The 21862-nt window shown below is 33.0% G+C and overlaps 1 protein-coding gene across 1 annotated transcript; it reads left to right on the top strand.

Annotated features, from left to right (window-relative positions):
• LOC127123883 (uncharacterized) lies at positions 1-1320 on the top strand. Its single transcript, XM_051054061.1, has one exon. It carries the CDS (start codon positions 1-3, stop codon positions 1318-1320), a length of 1320 nt encoding a protein of 439 aa, XP_050910018.1.
• Positions 1321-21862: the final 20542 nt, after the last annotated feature.

Raw genomic sequence — 21862 nt, 5'->3', positions numbered from 1 at the left:
ATGAAAACATATCTACCAGGTACCATTATAGAATTACAATCCCTACCTGTGATTTCAAATGATGGTTCATACTTGGGTGACCAAAGGATATTTCATCGTCTGTTTTGGGCGTTTAGACCATGTATACGTGGTTTCGCGTATTGTAAACCAATTGTGCAGGTTGATGGAACTTGGTTGTATGGAAAGTACAAAGGGACTCTACTGATGGCTGTGGCACAGGATGGGAACGGGAACATATTTCCGATAGCGTTCACATTGGTTGAAAGTGAGACAAAGGAAGCCTGGAGTTTCTTTCTTAAGAATTTGAGAATGCATGTTACCCCCCAAGCAAATCTATGCCTAATATCAGACAGGCATGAATCGATAAAGAGTGCATACAACAACCCGAAAAATGGATGGCAGTTTCCTCCTTCATCACACGTCTATTGCATTAGACATATCGCGCAAAACTTCATGCGGGAGATTAAAGACAAGGATCTGCGGAAAATAGTTGTTAACATGGGTTATGCGTTAACAGAGGCAACGTTTAACTATTATCGGGGGGAAATCCGAAGAACAAACAACGATGCTTTATCATGGATAGACAACATCCCTCGCGAGAAGTGGGCTAGGGCATTTGACGGAGGGCAACGCTGGGGTCACATGACAACTAACCTAGCAAAAGCAATAAACTCTGTGCTAAAAGAAACCCGAAACCTTCCAATCACTGCATTGGTCAAATCTACTTACTATCGTTTAGGATCACTATTTGGTAGAAGAGGCCATCAGTGGACAAAAATGTTAGCCTCTGGGCAGGTTTTCACTGATAACTGCAACAAGGGGATGGCTGAGGAAGTCATCAAAGCTAACACGCACAACGTCATGCAGTTCGATCGAGAGAGATTTTATTTCATGGTCCAAGAGAAGATTAATCATAACGACGGTCGACCAACCGGAACGTTCAGGATTGATCTGAGGAAACAACACTGTGATTGTGGGAAATTTCAGGCATTTCACTTACCTTGCTCCCATGTAATCGCAGCATGTTCGAGCATACGCCAGGACTATTCCATTCACATTCCAGACGTCTTCAAGGTCTATCAGGAGAGTTTCCTAGGGCTTCCCCATGAGGAGAATTGGCCACAATATGAAGGATTTACTCTTTGCCACGACGACTTTATGAGAAGGAGGAAGAAAGGGCGCCCAAACAGCACCAGGATTAGAACCGAGATGGACGACGTTGAGAAGGAAAAGAGAAGGTGTGGAATTTGCCGTGAAATAGGACACATGCGTAGGAAATGTCCTAATGTTGCAGGACCATCCCAACGACCTTCCAGATGATTATGTTGTTGTTTTAAATATTTGTTCATATGATTATGTTTTTTTATTTATTTATTAACTACTATGCACGTAATATATATAAACCATTGTGTATTTCTAATGTCTTTTGGGAACAAACATTTATGAAATACATTTGTTAATCAAAGGGTTATGGTTACAAAGTACGATCACATTAACTAAACAACAACAACAACCAACACAACTAGTAATTAAAAAAACTAATCAACAACAACAACCAACACAAGTGGACCTTCAACTCCTCTATTAACTTCACCACCATGTGCCGAAAACATACACTGGACATCTTCATCATTTTCTATACGATCCAGGTGATACATGTACGTACCATCGGGGCTTGCATCAGTCAACGTTATGTATGGACAACGATACTCTACTTTCCTCACCTTCATACGACGCCCGCCCAACTGTCGGAAGCCAATGTGGATGGCTGAAATCAGTGTTCTGAAATTCCATTGCGGGTCAAGGCAAACACTCATTTTTTTACCGTGTCCATAAAATACAAGACCACAAACAGAAATTCTGACCTAAAGAAAGGATTTGGTGATCTGAGTTACATTTCTACAAGTTCTGCTATTTATACAAAAATTAATAGTTGAATACTCGGCCAATCATTGGCCGAGACAGTATAAACACAAAAACTTTTTGGCGGGAAAGATATCATTCCCAAAAAATTATTGACATTTTGGAGGGAAACATATCAATTTTATTATTAATATATAAGACACAAATTATTTCTATTATTAAAATTCTAAAAATTAATCATTTTTATTATTAATATTTTAAAAATAATAATATCACAATTTTTTTATTATCATGAAAAACTATTTTTATTTACATTTTATTTTAAATATTTTTTTATAAAAAAATTATTATTTTTTTAAATAAATCAATTATATTAATTAAATATTGAATTAATAATTAAAATTCAATTATATTAGTTATTATTAATATTTAATAAAGTAATTAAAATATTTATAAAAAAATGTGTTCTTCATGCCCTCGGCCATTCATTGGCCGAGCCCTAACTTCATGAATTAGGCCTTCAGGCCCTCGTCCATTGGAGTGACGAGTTCACTCTGAAAAAAGGATAGATTGAAAAATTATTTTCAGACTGGGGCATATTGAAAAAAAGATTTCAAATAAGAGGAAAAAGTCCTGAAAAGTTATCAAGGTTGAAAACAGAATCAGAGTTTAGAAGTAACTGCTTAGAATTGTGTGCTCACCTTTATAAGACTGACTGTGTATAAATCAGAACGGAAGAATCTGAGTGTTCTTTCTCCTGCATAAAGTAAGATTGGAACTACAAGATACATCCATGTCTGAATAAAGAGATCAATGTGTCAAGTGACAAATCACTGACAAGAAATCGTATGACAAAGCTCCTAAGTAGTTGAAAACTGATACTACAGATAACATACCGTTTGATGGATCCGTTCTCGCACGAGGCAGAGGTTTATTCCGTGAATGTTGAGCAGCACATAGACAATGACAAATAGATGGTGTGAATACCAAAAGGCATTGAAACCTGTCAGACTATTAAATGGTTTGGGAAGCTTAATGAGATTTCTCCTGAACCATGTTGTTGCAAGTATCAATGCCATGGCCATAAAAATCACCACCAAAATTCAAGTCACACCCTCAATCCCTATAGCAAGATCTCCATAACTGGGTTTATGATCTCCAAATGCACCATTCAATACTTCTTATACTCGTCTTCAGAGGAATTTGCAAGTCTTGGAAAATCACATGTAAGGTGATTGCCGACATGAACCGTAACTCCAATGACTATGGCCGCCGCAATTGTCTGCAAACATCCATAACTGCACATTATATTATGTTCAGTTACTCATGATAAATTTTGTTGCTTTCTTCCAGATAATTTTCTGCAGCTATTTTCTGTTTTCTTTTTCTCTGGTTTTTTGCAGGTGAAACTTTTTTTAGGACTATTTGCTTTTGGAAAACAAGTCTAAAGGTAATACGATGAAAATATTATATATTATCAATACCAACAGTAAATTAATAATATTATGATGAGTAGTTTATCTACCAAATGTCATAAAAAAATTGTTAAGAATATATAGTCTATCTCAAATAAAGATTTTAAAAAAATATTGATGTATTAAATGGTTACCTTGTGAAAGTTGATGTTATCATCAAAAGGTACAATGTAAGCCAGTTTGGTAGACCTGAGCCATGTTATGGTGTTTCTGCATACAGGCAAGAGTATAAGAGCCATATTGAACTTCAGTGTCTCAGCCGCGCCTTTCGCCGTGAGTAGACAGTAACCCATGATATTATAAGCATCTTTTTGCTTGTATTGGATGAACTTCCACATAAACAGCCCAATCATTATGGAAATCCACAGTGTTAAAACCCAAAGTCTCTTCCAATTTTCTTGTAAACTGTAGAGCAACCTGTGACTCATCCTCCATAGTTCTTGTGGGTTCTGGTTCAGAGCTTGATTTGGGTAGCTTAGAGCCCGGCTGTAACCGATGTCTGCATCCTTTTGTAACAAAAGTGTCTCCAATTGCCATAGCTGCAATAACACAACGCGCATAAAAGTGCAGTAAGACTATCAGGTGTTGAATCATGTATGTGAAAGATATTTCAATATGTCATCTAAGTTAGTTTTAATTCAAACTTTACAATTAGTTTAAATTTAGCAGTTATGTTGGTTACAAGTTAGTTGGTAATTTGGAGATTAGTTAAGATTAACTAACTTTGGCTGCTGGTTTACTTGCATCACAAGTAAACCAGTTACCATGTTGCTAAATCTCTATAAATGCATAGTTTGTGCTTGTAATCATGTATTCATTCTTCTACTACTAAATCAATAAACTCTTCTCTCTTAATTGTTTGTTGGGCTTTTCGCCTTAATTGCGGTCCACCCCTAGTCGCCTTAATTGCGGCACTTTGACTTGCCTCATTGCAGCCCCTAACACCTTCATTGTGTTAGCTTTGAAAGGGTGGATTTAGTCCCACATTGTTTAGAGATATGGTATGTGTTGTGTTTATAAGTGGGGGCAATCCTCACCTTATAAACCGGTTTTGTAGGGATGAGTTAGGACCAATCCAAATTCTAAGATTGTTCATTCACCCTTAGTTGATCTTTCAAAAAGTGAGAAAAAAATATCATGTGAGAAATCATGGCTAGAGGAAATGGCACCTTTCATGCTAACTTTCCCCATTCTTTATGACAAGAATTGGGATCAATGTTTTAGACAAATAAAGATCAATGTTTTAGACAAATAAAGGTGATCTTCGTTGTTCATGAGGTAGAATTGGGATCAATGTTTTAGACAAATAAAGGTGATCTTCGTTGTTCATGAGGTGTATGAACAAGGGAGTCTCATTGTCTTTCTCATGCCATGAATGATATTGTTATTATTTTTAATTTTTTTACTATGCCTCGATCTATAGAACATTAAAAATTAGGAAATTTATACGTTACACGCACAGACAACATGTTCCAACACCCCTTTCAGACCCTAATTTGCCGCATGATCTTGTATTGGTTAAACCATGACGTTCTGGTCAAATATCTCGAGGATCAAATATATATTCACCATACATGTATGATTCCTCACATACTTCTCGGACTGTCTTACTCTGTAACATATACTAGTATATGCCTACTTGATACTTATGGGTTGTTAAAGATGTGGGTTGGATAAAAGCAATGAAAGGGGAAATTCACGCTCTTCAAGAAAATTTTACATGGGATATTGTTTCTTGTTTTCATGATATAAATAAGTTCAGAGGGAGTATATTCCTACTTGTTACTTATAGGTTGTTAAAGATGTGGGTCGGATAACAATGAATGGGGAAACTCACGCTCTTCAAGAAAATTTTACATGGGATATTGTTTCTTGTTCTCATGATATAAATAAAACCTACTATCTCCAAATAAGTGTATTCATGAAATTGAATTCAGATGAGTCTATCGTCCATTAAAGGATCAATTTGTTGCCTTAGTAAACAACCTAGAATATGACATTGATTATGATAGGACATTTGCATCGGTTTCTAAAATGACAATTGATCGCACTATGCTCTCTATATTTGCTTCCGATGGATGACCTCTTCATCAAATGGATGTGAACAATGATTTCCTTCGAGATGATCTGGTCGAAGATATTTATGTGACTCCTCCTTAAGGCTTGTCCTCTTCATCTAAGGGTGTGTGCAAGATCAATCACTCTTTATATCGTTTAAAACACGTGCCTAAGGCATGGTATGAAAATTTTAGCTCTACCATACTTGAATCATTCTTTATGTATAGTCAGTATGATTCATCCCTATTTATTCATAGAATATCTACGAGAATTGTTGATGATATGGCTACTACTAATTTTGATCGCGCTTTTATTCAACGACTTAAACAACAATTACATGTTTCATTTCTTATGAAAGATCTGGGTAACCTGCATTATTTTCTAGGCCTTGAGGTTCATTATACGTTCAATGACATCTTCTTATACCAATACAAATATGACACAAATTTGACTTCTATGGCTAGTCTCAAATCAGTGAATTCGGTAGATATTCCTCTTATGATCAATGCTAAATACCATTATGATGATGGTGATTTTTTTCGGACCACTTAATGTATCGGCATCTCGTGGGTATCCTTAACTACTTAACTATTTCCTTAATATATCTTTTGTTGTTCAACAAGTAAGTCAATCCATGCATTATCTTCGTTGTCTTCACTTGGTTGTGTTTTGTCGTATAATTTACCACTTGAATGGAACCTCTCACTGCGGTTCTTTCCCATCAATATAGCCCTTAAATTAAGTGTTTACAATAATGTTGATTTTTGTCATTAGATGATGCACCTTTCTTAATTCTTTATTGGTCTCATAGAAAAATAAGAAATAAATAAGAGTTTCTAAATCTTTTAGTTGGATTTGAATTTTTTTAAACAAAACCAATATCACTTTATGCTGATAATATAAGTGTTTCTAAATTGTTGCAAATTCAGTTTTCATGAACGCACCAACCATTTCAAAATTGGTTTTCATTCAATTTGGGACGTCTATAATGACCAAAATCACTTTCTTACCTAATACTCAGTTTTAAGTTCCATATATTTTACTAAGTTTGTTTCGTGCCTATGTCATCGCATTTTTGTTAACAAATTAATGCTCATTAATAAGTCTCATCAATTTGAAAGGGGATGTCAACCAAGAAGTAATATCATCGTGTAGTTATATCTATTATCATTTTTAGAATAAGTTAGACAAATCAATGATTGATTTATTCCACTTAATCTATAATAAATGAAATATCAAAACAAAAAGTATTAAGCCAAACAAAATGCACCAAACCAAAATTACTTACAAACCAAACATTTAAGATTTCTCTACTCAATGTAATCAAGTCTTTCAAGATCTAACTCTTCCATGATTAAAAATGCATATTCTTGAGTCTGCTCCTTTAATCTGCACAACTATTGGTTGAAGCACTTAGTGTAATGATCTAAAAATTGAATGAGATATAACTATTGTTTAGTGAAAGTTTTAACTTTGACTAATATTTTTACTTTTTCTTTTTACAAAATAGAAATGTGTATGTCTCTTTAAGAAAGTTAACTATTTTATTGAATTTTACAAGTTTGTCTTTTATAAAAGATATGTCATTAATATTTGTAGAAAAGTATTTATCGTAGATTTAAGGAGAAAAAAATATAACATAATTATATATTTTTTCTTTTATACAAAATTTGATTGTAAAGCCATATAGTAAATTTGACATCCTAACTAACTAAACATCAGCACCCAAATACATTTATTAAAATAAAAATAAATGATGTAACTAGTACTTGGAAATACCATGTCAATACCCAAGATAACAAGAGATTATATGTTGGTAAAAATATAATTAATATACTTTAAAATATCAAAAGCAATTATATAAAAAGGAATGAAAAATCTAGAGAAATTTAATTGATTTTGATAGATTGAGAAATTATCAAGTCCTAAACTAAATCCTAATACTGGCCAATGTTTTTGTGGGCTACCAAATTCCAACTTTTTAATCCGAGCAAAAAGAATTGTTTAAAATGATACACACAAAATTAAAAGAAATAAACTGTTTTATACCTCTTTCACCTCTTCTTTGTTGAGTATACCCTCTTCGTTTTTGTTTACCCTGTAAAGATGGATAAAAATTACAATTAGGAGCATATTTTATTTAAAAGAATTGATAATATTGGATTTTGTTTTAATTTTAATTTAAAAAAATTAATTCATTGTTTTATTTTGAATTCGTTGAATTTCTAATGAATTAATTATTACATTACATGTTAAAGAAAATAAGAAGTTGTGAATCGAAACCCTGACCAAAATTCACAACCTTCATTCTTCGTTTACGATTCAAAGCATCAAATATTTCCAAACCAAACTCCTTAGAATCTCTCATGCCTTCAAAACAAAAACAAAAATAAGTTATGCATGATTGAAAATCAAGTATAATTTTCAAGTTATTAGACTATGCAATCACGTGCAGTGATTCAAAGATTTAGTCTCAGCAGTTTGGCATAGAGATTATTGATATTTACAGGAATTTTTTTAATGGTCTTTGAAAAATGTGAAATCGAGAGTATGCCTTTAGGATAACGAAGTCAACCCATGCACAAGGAAAAAATAGAAATGAAAATTGCAGAAAAAAATAATGAAACAACCTTATGTATTGGGGTCAGTGCAAGTGTATTCTGTGCTACAGCACTGACCCCAAGTTTTGGAGGGTCCACTTTTTTTTAATTTAAAAAAATATATATTTTACAGCTATTTGTTTAACAACGAATGATAGTTTATTTTTAAAATCTCTTTTACATTTTTTTTTTAAAAATGAGATGTAAAATAATTTTTTTTTCAAATATATATATATATATATATATATATATATATATTTATCGATTATTTAAAAAATTCAATATAAATTGATATTTTTAGACCTATTTTTTAAATTATAAAAAGGTCGTGGATTGATTGGTTCGGCTCTGAAACTGTTATTGGCAAATCTATCAAAATTGTTATGCACATCGTTCTGGGCATCACCTTCGTTGGAGTTACTGCTAATAAATTTCAATCCACGTAGCGCTTTCTTAGCACCGGAGCGATTACGATCAAGCTGAGTGCGTTGTTTCCTAAGATCTCTAGCCAACAACCCTGCTTCAGATCCGCCATAATTGAATGTTAATCGATTAAGCTCTTGTGAAAACTATTTTACCTTGGCAACCGCCTCAATTTTGGTCTTATGTGAGAACTGCCGATTTTGGTCTTATGTGAGAACTGCCGCAACATTTTGGAAGTGCTTCTCCTGATCGGCGGCAACTTCGTAGCCGGAACTGAGCTTTCGTCCCCGCTAGTTTTGACACCATCGTCGATGTCAATGGCAGATACTGACTCGACATCGTGAAGAACGGCATCGTGATTGTCTTGAAGATCAAGAGTGACCTCAACATTCTCGTTGGCAACATAACGGTGTCGAGTGACCTTCGTTGTTCATGCTTCGGAGTATCATTCATGGATTAAACCACGCTGAAGAATGTATATATTTTAATTTATAAATATATAACATATTTCACCATATAATTAATAATAATAATAATAATAATAATAATAATAATAATAAATTTAAAATAGAAATAAATAAAATACCTAAATAATAGGATGTAATTTGTTTACTATATAATGCAATAAAAGAAAAATTTAATGAAAAAGTAAGAGGTTTGTTATATTGACATTCCGATTAATTATTCTCGTATGTTTTACATTGATTTATATTTTATTTTGAATGTGACTTAATTTCCGATACACATAAAAATAATTTTGATAAAGAAAAAATTGTATTTTATATATATATATATATATATATATATATATATATATATATATATATATATATATATATATTATATATATATATATATATATATATATATATATATATATATATATATATATATATATATATATATATATATATATATATGAGTTAAATTGATGTCATTATAACATTTCTCATAAACTAGTAAAGGTTTTTTTAATATCTTAAATAATACGTGAGACGTGTTATTATGTTTTTTTATTAAAAAAATGGAAGGAAAACTACAATCATGTTAATATTTTATATAAATATGATTTAAAAAATTTACATTATTTGAAAAAATTATTTTGTTTTTTTATTAAAAAAAGGAAGGAAAAACTACAATCAAATTAATATTTTATACAAATATGATTTTCATTATTTGAACAAGTGGATAATGAACATTTATAACTAATATGGTCAATATATCTAATGTCTTTGAGGTTTTGGGTATATATATAGTCTCTCTCAATTATGTAGTTGTTCTTGACTCAACATGGATACTTTTCCTTGTGATCTATCAGTGGTATTAGGATTGATGGTTGGAGTAAGGGATCGACTTCTTATATCGGAAGTCTTCCTGACATAATAGTGGTTAGGTGACGCGTTCCGTTGAAGTGTAAGTGATGTGGAAATGGTGTCAACAGTTGTATGAAAGAGTTTCTGCTTGAGGGATATTATAGTAGACAAACTCACACTTGAGAGAAAGATTATTGTGATACAAATGTGAGTTAAAAGTCTCATATTGATTTTAAAAAAAATAAAGGTTAAACACTTTATAAGTCAAATGACTCATATACCTAATGTTTTAATATTTTGAACAAATATGTAATATTTTCCTCACTTGTGTGATTGCTCTTGACCCAATGGGAATGATCCTTCTCGTGACTCACTAATTAAATGTTGGACACTGATATGTGCACTATCTGCAAGTAAAATTAACCTGACATGAAAAGGACATTGTTCATAAATGATCAAATTAGAACCATCTTTACAACTTAAGTTACTAGAGCATTGCACATATATTTGTTAAGTAGCAAACATTACATCCATGACACTCTACCTCAACTTCTATCAAATAAACATCTAGTTATTATGGTCTTCGAATATGTCACCATTAAAAATGTATTTCTAGTGTTTTTTTTAAGAAAAACATTATTTTATTATAGAAGATAATATTAATTACACATTAATGGGAGGCAAACGGATAATAAGTTGTGTCATTATTCTTTTTTGGATGGCGGAATCAATCTTCTTAAAAATTGTTTTCATCGCTCGGGAGACACAATATTGTATGCATAAGTCTTTGAACTCTCTTTAAAAGATCCATTGCCTCTGGTGTTAGGAATTCAAAAGTGTCAAATGCAAATGATATAAAAATATGTTAGTTATTTGAACATATTTTCTTATGTTTGATAACTTTACTTGTGTTGGATTGTAATTTCTTGTGTCGAAACAGATTGATAGACAGAACAAGGAAGTGTCGAATCATCTAGGTGTTGAGTTGTGTTAGTGTGTCGAAGTTTCGAAGCATGTTGTTTCACACCGAATTTTGACTTATGCCTATTTTAGTAGTGTCAGCTATTTTGGGCTTTTATAGTTTTGGGTTTTGGCTTGAGGTCCAAGTTAACATAAATCTATAAATAGATGGAGTAACCCTTATTCTTACAATGAAATGAATAGAGTATCCATAACATTGTAATTCACAGTATTTTGCAGTTGCAAAGTGAATAAGAAGTTTTCCACAGTTTGTGGGCAGAGAGAAACTCTGTAGAATTTAATTCTTCTTCTCATTCATCGTTCTTTACTTTATTTCTTTTTCCATTGTTCTTCTCTTTCCATTGTTATTGTGTGGGTGATAATAATCATGTTCATCAAGATTGATTGAAATTCTCCATAGGTTTTGGTGGATTTCCAACATTTGGTATCAAGAGCTCCGGTTTAATCGATTTGTGGGGAAAAATCATCATGACAACTAATCATCCAAACAGGCATTTTCCAGTAAATCTTCTGATTCTCAGGAACAACAATTATGAGAATTGGTGCAAGCAAATAAATGTTGTGTTTTGTTATCAAGATCTTGGGGATCTTGTGAAGGAAGGAGTAACAACGCTTGCAGAAGCCGCGACATATCAAGAATATGATGCACATAAAGAATTAAAGAAGAAAGATTATAAAGCTCTCTTTATAATCCATCAATGTGTTAATACAGATAACTTTGAAAAGGTTAGTAATACAGAGTCAGCGAAAGAAGCATGAGAAATTTTGAAGAAATAGTTTGAAGGCGCGAAGAAGGTGAATGAGGTGAGGTTACAAACTCACAAAAGAACGTATGAATTGCTCCAGATGGAAGACAATGAAAGCATAACTGATTTCTTCGCCAAGGTTATGAAACTAGTGAATTAAATCAATGTATATGGAGAAATGTTGACATCAAAATCTGTTGTTAGAAAGATCTTGAGGTCGTTGGCTCCAAAGTTCGACCACGTGGTAGTAGCCATAGAAGAGTCGAAATATTTGCCAAAACTGACAAAGGAATAGCTTCAAGGGACACTTGAATCTCATGAACAAATAATGGCTGAAAGAGATGTAGGAAGTCGAAGAGTGATATGGCTTTGCAGACTCAATCAGCAAAAGAAAGGAAAGACAGAGGTAGCTGGAATGGCAACAAAAGCAGAGGAGGTTACAACAGTTTGATTGGTCGAAATCAGCAAGAAGGAAACTGGTCGAATCAGAGAAAACCCTGGAACCAAGGCAACCAAAAAGATGGTGTTACCGATAGAGGAAGATGTGGTGTTTAAAAGCCAGACAAGAGTCACATTCAGTGTTACAATTGTCAAAGATGTGGTCACTATTCTAGTTATTGTCTAGAAAAGTAGAAGAATTAAGAAACTTATACAAAGCTGGCGAAACATGAAGAAGAAGAAACGTTGTTGATGGTTACAACAAGAGAAGAAGAGAGATTCAAGGACCAGTGGTACTTGGACTCAGGATGCTCATCACCCATGTCTGGAAGAAAAAATTGGTTTGTAAACATAAAGCCCTCAACGAAGAACCTGGTGAAATTTGCAAATGACAACACTCTAGCAGCTGAAGATGTTGGTGATGTTTTGATTATAAGGAAAGGTGGCAAGAGGTCATTAATTTCAAATGTGTTGTACATACTAGGCATGAAGAGCAATTTTCTCAGCATATGGAAGTTAGTCGAAAAGAACTACAAGGTGTCAATCAAAGACAAGATGATGAAAGTTCTCGACTCGAATGTAAGGTTGATCTTAAAGGCTCTAATGTCTCATAATAGAACCTTCAAGATTGAACTAAATGTGATGGAGCATAGGTGCCTTGCAACAACAGTCAACAGAGATGAATGGATATGGCATTACAGACTTAGCCATCTCAATTTCAAAGACATCAGAGATTTGAAGAGAAGAAATATGGTTTCAGAGTTACCAGAAATTGACATTCCAAACAAAGTGTGTGAAGAATGCGTTCAGGTGAAGCAACATAAGAACAACTTCAGTAAGGATGCAGGAAGCAGGTCGAAGGCAATTCTTAAAGTCATATACTCTGATGTATGTGGTCCTCTCCAGGTGGATTCGATTGGAGGTAACAAACATTTTGTTACATTTATAGATGATTTCAGTCAAAAACGGTGGTCTTACCTGATCTAGAAGAAAAGTGAAGTGATTGAGGTATTTTCCAAGTTTAAATCTATGGTCAAAAGATTGAGCGGTCGAAAGATCAAGATTTTGAGAACTGATGGTGGTGGAGAATATGTGTCGAAAGACTTCGATGCATTATGTATGAAAGAAGGGATTGTGCATGTGGTGGTGCCACCCTACACTCCACGGCAGAATGAAGTCGCAGAGAGGAAGAATAAAACCATTATGAATATGGTTAGAAGTATGTTAAAAGGCAAGCATCTACCCAAAGAATTATGGGGAGAAGTTGTGTCGACTGCGACATATATCCTGAACACATGTCCAACGAAGAAGCTAAAAGGAATCACTCCAGAAGAATGTTGGTCTGATGTCAAGCCTAGCTCAAGTCATTTGAGGATGTTTGGATCTATAACACATAGACATGTGCCAAATCAGTTGAGAAGAAAACTTGATGACAAGTCCAGTCAGATGATCCTGATAGGATATCATTCGACTGGAGGATACAAGTTGTTCGACCTAGTGAATAAGCAAGTAGTGATCAGCAGGGACACGATCATATATGAGCTTAAGGAGTGGGATTGGACTGAGAATGTCAAGAAAGATTTAGTGAGAATCTTTTGTGAGGAACTAGCTAGTGAAGTCGAAAGAGAAGTTCAACAAGAAGAAGTCAGAGGTGAAGCAAGTACAAGCATACCTCAAAGAACAAGACACATGTCTGCAAGGTTGCAAGAATGTGTGATTACATCAGATGATGTGGTCGATGAAGAAGGTGAGCTGGTACATTATGCTTTCTACGCGGATGTCGAACCTGTTAATGCAACTGAGGCATTGAAAGATTCGAAGTGGATGAAAGCAATGGATGAAGAACTGAAGTTAATCGAAGTCAACAACACTTTGTCACTTGTATAATTGCCCCAAGACAAGAAGGAAATCAATGTGAAATGGGTATACAAGGTGAAGTTGAATCCCAAAGGAGAAGTGACTCGACACAAGGTGAGACTTATGGCGAAAGGATTTCTTCAGAAAGAAGGAATTGACTTCGATGAAGTTTTTGCACCTGTTGCTAGGATCGAAACAATCAGGTTGGTTGTTGGTCTAGCAAACATGAACAACTGGCAAATGTGTCAAATGGATGTGAGATATGCATTCCTGAATGGCCCCTTAGAAGAAGAAGTTTATGTTGCACAACCAACTGGGTTTGTGAAACAAGGTGAAGAAAGAAAGGTGTACATGCTGCATAAAGCCCTATACGGACTTAAACAAGCTTCAAGAGCTTGGAACAAGAAGATAGATGGATTTATAAGGGAGCAGGAATTTGTAAAGTGCAAATTTGAACATGGAGTATAGCAAGAGTGAACTGCTTATACTATGCCTTTTTGTCGATGACCTGTTGATAACAGGTAGCTGCAAGAAGGAGATCGAAGACTTCAAAGGTGATCTCAACAAGGAATTTAAAATGTTAGATCTGGGTGACATTTCATATTTCCTTGTCATCGAATTCTACAAGAGTGGTAGAGGTTTGATGATGCACCAAAAAAGGTATGTAGGCGAAATTCTCAAGAGATTTGAGATGCAAGATTGCAACCCAACTTCGACTCCAGCTGAGCCCATATTACAACTGTCGAAAGATTCAGATTCAGATGATGTCAACCCAACCCAATATAGAAGACTTATTGGGTCACTTCGATACCTTTGTCACACAAGGCCTGACTTAGCATATAGTGTATGTATGGTGAGTAGGTTCATGCAGAAGCCAAAGGTATCACATATAGCAGCGTCGAAGAGGATACTAAGGTATCTGAAAGGAACTATCAACTATGGCATTTTGTTTCCTGCAGCTGATGAAGGAAAAGAATGCAAATTAGTGGGATACACCGACTTAAGTTGGTGTAGTGATGATGAGGATCGAAAATTCACAACTGGCTATATGTTTATGCTAGGTGATGCACCAGTTGCTTGGAGTTCGAGAAAAGAGCCAGTAGTGGCATTATCATCATGCGATACAGAATACATAGTTGCTTCTCTTTGTGTGTGTCAAGCAACATGGATGGTGAATCTGGTCGAAGAGATAACATCGAAGAGTCATGAAGCAATTACCATGAAGATCGATAACATGTCAGCTATCAGTCTGGCGAAGAATCCGATAGCACATGGTCGAAGCAAGCACATCGAGATGAAGTTCCATTATTTTCGAGAGCAGGTAGCAGGTGGGAAGATGAATGTGGAACACTGCAGAACTGAGAATCAGATTGCAGACATCATGACGAAAGGAGTGCAGATCGAAGTGTTCAGAAGACTAAGAGCTACGATGAATGTAGATAGCTTAAAAACAATGAATTAGGTGGTGTGTTGAATTGTATTTCCTTGTGTCGAAGCAGGTTGCTCGACAAAGCAAGGAAGTGTCGAACCACCTAGTGTGTTGAGTTGTGTTAGTGTGTCGAAGTGTCGAAGCATGTTGCTTCACACATGACTTCGACTTAGGCCTATTTTAGTAGTGTTAGTTATTTTGGGCTTTTATAGTCTGCGCTTTGCCCTGAGGTCCAAGTTAACCTAAATCTATAAATAGGGGGAGTAACCCTTATTTTTGTAATGAAGTGAATAAAGTATTCATAACATTGTATTCACAGTATTTTGCAGTTGCAAAGTGAATAACAAGTTTTCCACAGTTTGTGGGCAGAGAGAAACTCTGTAGAATTTAATTCTTCTTCTCCTTCGTCGTTCTATACACTCTTTCTTTATCCATTGTTCTTTTCTTTTCATTGTTATTGTGTGGGTGATAACAATCTTGTTCATCAAGATTGATTGAAGTTCTCCATAGATTTTGGTGGATTTCCAATAAATAAAACCTAGAGGAGTGCAAATATCCTTCTCTATCCTTTATGCAACACACATATATTAGAGTAGTCCCTCTACCTGAATTTACAACAATTACTCAAGTTTTATCTATGGTGATCCTTCCCCTTGTTCTTCCTTTTTCTCACTTTGCCTTTTGTCTCTTTTCCTCAATGCAACTTCTACGTATCAGTAAACTCCATCAATCCTCACACATTTCTCTTTAACTAAAACCTAATTCCACTAATTTTGTTATTCCATTTTTACCCTTCCCCATCTCTAATTTCCTTTATTTTTCTAAAAACTCTAATTTCCATCCAAATATCATTATTTATATTATTTTATTTTATTTATTATTCTATATTTCTACTCATTTTAAAATCAAACTAAAAAATCTAATTAATTTCTATCACTCTTCCTAACTCCCACCCACATATCCACTAATGCCACATACCACATATTCTCACAAAATAATAATAAAAAACATATCAAATCAATCAAATAATAAGATAAAATGCAACTAAATTTAATTAAATTCAGAGTGTTATCCTGACTCTTTCGGTCGACAACATTTAGATATATTAAAAATTGTGTGTATGGAATATTCCTAAAATAATGGAGAATTGCACATATTTAAACGGTAAACAATAATAATTAAGTTCATATTTATTTGATATTTAATATAATAAATAAGATTTAATTGAAATATACTGACAGTGTAAAAGAATTTTGCACCCCCAGTTAATCTTAGACGTTGAATATTGAAATAAGTTTGATTTTTATTTTAAAAATCTATAAAGTAATGAAAACGGGTGATGATAATGGATAAACAGTTTAAATCATTTTATATTGATAGTGCATACTAATTAATTCCTAATAAATATGACATGTTTGTTAATTATTATGAATATAAAGACAAATAATGTAAAATAGAGCGAATTAAATGCTAATATAATTAGAGTTTAATGGAGATGCATGAGAGTGTAAAAAAGTTTTACACTTTCATACAATGAGAATTATCACTCTATCATATTATATAAGTAATTTAAAAATTTCAGTCCGACTTGTCGAAATACATGATCGTCATTGATCAATGCATAATTGTTTTTTTCATATAGTTTATTCTAATATTCATGTTCTATACGTATAATTGATTCAAAAATATTCTAAAATTATACCATGAATTTCACATTTAAATTTAATATAACAAATATTATATTATAAGTATTTTGAGTTATATTTAAATTAAAATAAAATATAAATTTGAACTAAAACAAAGTTCATGATTTAATATTTTGAGTTTTTTTATTTTTTATCCCTAAAACAAAATTAAAAAAATATCCAACATATTTTATTTTATTTTCTTCTTTAAAAAAACTTTTAAAAATTGAATTATAAAATAAACCTTAAAATCTAAAAATTAAAATTCATTGGAACAATATCTGTATAACAAACATTTTTTCCTTAAGGGCCTCTTTGATTCAAATGAGGGGGAGGAAAATAGAGGATTTTAATGAAAGGTAGGGAAGAAGAGGGGAGAGGAAATTTTTTTTAATTATATATATATATATATATATATATATATATATATATATATATATATATATATATATATATATATATATATATATATATATATATATATATATGTTTGGTTTAAAAGAGGGAAGGAGAGAGGAAGCAAGAGATTTTAATTTAAAATATGTTTTGTTTAAGAGGGGAGGAGAGAGATGTTATTAATAATTTATATTTTTATTCTTATGATCTTATATAAGTCATATCATATTAAAAAAGTGAAAAATTTATCAGTATTTTTTTTGATAATAACATATGCATAAATAATTAAACACAAATTTTATATTTTTGAGTGATTAAAAAAGTTATAATTTACTACATAATATTTAAAAAATTGAGTACACTTGATTCAAAATATAATTCTTCGGCATAAATTAAACTATGAGTTGATAATAATTTTTAATTTGTGAAAAACAATCTAATAAAAAAAATATATAAAATCATTTATATAAAACAATATATATATATATATATATATATATATATATATATATATATATATATATATATATATATATATATATATATATATATATATATATATATATATATATATATATATATATATATATATATATATAAAATAACAAAAATATAAAATAAATGGTTTAAAATTTGATATAAAAAATATAATAGGATAATAAAATTTTATATAAAATATATAAAGTGTTATAATTTATATTAATAATAAAAATACGAAAAATAGTTTGAAAATGAACAACATTTATAATAAATTGATCGAAACAATTAAAAAAATATAATAAACGAAATAAAATGCATAATATTAAAATATCAAATAAATTAAAAATATTTTAATAAATTTAATAATTTTATGAATATCAAAGGTTTCATCCTCTCACCCTCCCTTCCAAATCCCCCTAATTGAGAGACAAAAAAAAATATTTAAAAGGATTTTACTCTCTTTTTCTTCCCCTTATAAATTTTGAATCAAATATATTTAATTAAAAATATTCCCTCTCATGCCTCTCCTACTCCATGATAATTTTTTTTAATAACCACTCATTTCAATTTAAATCCCTAAATAACCTCTTTTTAAAAATAAAAAAACCATATTTTATAACTGATGCGCCAGTTGAACTGACACATCCAATAAAGTTATAAAGGAGACATCATTACCCTTGACGCATGCATGCGAAACCAATGCACGTAGACGCCACATGCATTGACGCATGCATGTGTGCATGTGTGTATGCGCCACATGCATTGGCGCATGCATGTGAGTGTGTGTGGAGCCTATTGCTTTGGCGCATGCATTTGTTCGATTCTTCTACAAATACCACTCTCTCATCTCCATATTATTTCACACAACTTCTTACCCTATTCCATTTACCTTCAATTTCTTCAACCACCTTCACTTTTGTTTTCTTTAATCATGTCCGAATATATTCACCAGAGAAATGCCGATTTAATCTTTTCAGCAATCGCGCCTCCGATAAAGATTCGACTTTGGAATATAGATTCGTTTGAACGTCTTAATGGGACGTTGAACTGTTAGTTAGATGGAGATATTGCAAAGAAGAATTCAATGACTTGAGTTCACAATTAACCAAAATGGAGAAGTGTGTGAATGAGTGGATATTAAGACTGACATAGACGTTCATAGGATGATGCATAATATGTTCAAAATTATTTTGATGGTTGTAATCGCTTAGTTATAGTAATGGTAGTTTAATTGTTATAGTTGCTTGTGTTGTTGTTTATGTGTTGCTTGTGTGTTGAATGTGTTGTATTTATTTGTGATGGTATGTCCTCACAAAGTTATCTTATGAAATAAATTTTATTTGTAATATAAATCAAAAGAGGTATATGTAAAATTATCTTGTTGTGTTCGTTCCAACACCAGGACAGTTAGTACGATTGTGACCTGACTGACGACATGAAGTACATAATCAAACCATTTAGTTCGTTGTATCCATTTCGGTTCGAATACGGGTGTTGTTTGGGCGATCCTTTTTCTTTTTTCACATAACTTCATTGTGCCAGAGAATGTCCCCTTGATATCCTGGCAAGTAATCCTCTTTTGCAACAACTGAAAAACTAATTTTGTAAACATTGGATATGCTTATGACTTTGTAAATGTCAAATAGTAAGTGGGATGGATCCCTTCAAACATGTTGCAATGACATAAGAGCAGGGCATACAAAGACTTAAAACTTTCCGCAGTCGCACCAACATCTATCTAGTTCCATTCTGTATTGTCTCATCGGTGCCTTCATTGTGATCCACGGACTCAGTAACATGTACCAACCTTTAGTATGGTTAAACACCGTGACCACATGTGTGTTATCTTTGGCAGCTTCGTACTAATGAATTTCATTGAAGCATCACTGAACAACTGCCCAGATTGCAACACAAAACTCCATTTGGAACGTTTGGTCTCGAACAGCGCCCCTAGCCTGAAATATGTTGCCTACACTAAAGCGGTTATATGTAGGTTTTGGATGCCTTTGAAGACAGAGTTCATTGATTCCACAAGATTTGTTGTCATGTGGCCCCAACATTGACCGTTGTTATATGCCCTAGTCCACTTCTCCAATGAAATACTGTCGATCAACCGTACTGCATATGCGTTTGACAATTTGATGTCTTCGTCGTAATGTTTGAAAGAAGATTCTGTTAATGTTGACCTATACTGTTGGTGTAAGCCCTAGAGGCCAATACTTTTGGTACTTGTATCGAATTATTTATTAATAATAAAAGGCATTTTTCTTTATTATGGTTGATTAATAAAGTCCCTGGAATAGATAGTCCGTTTAATGTATTAAGTGTGACTTAATCATGAGAGCACATTAAACATAAGGACACTATTCTTAAAGTATCCGTAGTCGAGCTTTAGTGTGAAGTGGGATAACATTAAAGCATTAAGACTATTATGTTTGTAGACTGATGATCACATCTCATGGATCATGGATAAAGAGTTATCAAGTCTTAAACATAGGTGTGAATATTAGGAGTAATATTTATACCGGATTGACCCGCTATGAGAATACTATATAGAAAGTTATGCAAAGTGTCATAAGTTATTCTCGTGGTGATAATAGTGTATACCACTCTTCGACCTGAAACCACTATGGATCCTAGATGTAGAGTCAAGTGCTTTATTGCTGATCAAACTTTGTCCGTAACTGGATAACCATAAAGACAGTTGATGGGTACTCCACAAAGCATGCTGAGGGACATGAGTGTCCTAGATGGAATTTGCCCATCCTGCGTAACAGGATAAATGTCTATGGGCCAAATATTGAACTGGACAAGGGTGACACGGTCTATACCTTGTGTTCAATATAGACATAAGGGCAAAGGGGTAATTATACACATAATTATTATCACATGAGGTTTTGTCAGATCACATGACATTTTCGTGTCTTGGGTAGCAGTGATGTGTTGCTAAATACCGCTCACTGTTTATTATGTTAAATGCGTGATTTAATATAATTGCCAACGTCACGAAAACCTATAGGGTCACACACAAAGGACGGATTGATGAGAAATAGAGTAATTAAGGAACACCGTAAGGTACGGTGCACTTAAGTGGGAGACGAAATATGGTAAGGTACCAAGTACTTAAGTGATTTTAACATATTATGAGATATGGGCCAAAATACACTTAAGTGGGCTTTTTAGCTTGAAGCCCACACAAGTGGTTCTATAAATAGAGCCCCTTGGGTAGAAGCATTGGAACTCCACAGAGACTCAACTCAAGTGAAGAGTTGAAATTTCGTTTCTCTCTTTATCTCTTTCTCACTCAAAGCCTTCATTCGTACCAGCTAGCACTGAGATTGAAGGAATCCGTTCGTGTGGATTGAGTAGAGACGTTGTCATCGTTCAACGTTCGTGATCGCCCCGTGGATCTATATTCAAGGTTTTGATCTTTATAAGAGATCTACACCAAAGGTTTGAATCGCCACAAGAGCTAACGATTCTATCACTGATCATGCCCATTCGTAAGGATCACTAAATGGAGAAATTTTTAAATTCTGCTGCGCCTTGGATGACAATTCTCCTTCAGTGGTATCAGAGCCACTTACGAAACCATGAATCTGATAACTATTTTTGTTCTGTAATAATATGATTAAAGACAGAATGAATCAAAGATTAAATTGAGATCGATCAAGTTATATATATATATATATATATATATATATATATATATATATATATATATATATATATATGTATATATGTATATATATATATATATATATATATGTATATATATATATATATATATATATATATATATATATATATATGTGTGTGTGTGTGTGTGTGTGTAATCCTGATGAAAAATACATTATATATGATATAGTGTTCTTGTTTTGTTCATTCAAACACTCAATGGTTGTTTTCCTTTGAGCGATCAATGGTTATTTGCTTCTTGATCCGACATTTGTATGGTGAAGCAATGACGTGTTGATCAATCATACTGAATCAACAATCGAGATGTGTTTGACGGTCTGAAATTGGTGCATCAGGGTTAGTGACGGCACAAGGGTTGTGTTATCAGAGAGTTATGCGATTAGGGTTATGACTGCACAAGAGTTGTGATTTCTAAACAC

The sequence above is a fragment of the Lathyrus oleraceus genome, chromosome 2 (genome assembly GCF_024323335.1).
Source record: "Lathyrus oleraceus cultivar Zhongwan6 chromosome 2, CAAS_Psat_ZW6_1.0, whole genome shotgun sequence".
In the NCBI taxonomy this organism is placed as follows: Eukaryota; Viridiplantae; Streptophyta; class Magnoliopsida; order Fabales; family Fabaceae; genus Lathyrus; species Lathyrus oleraceus.
Note: the sequence above shows the minus strand (reverse complement) of the source record. Positions and strands in the feature narration are given on the sequence as shown.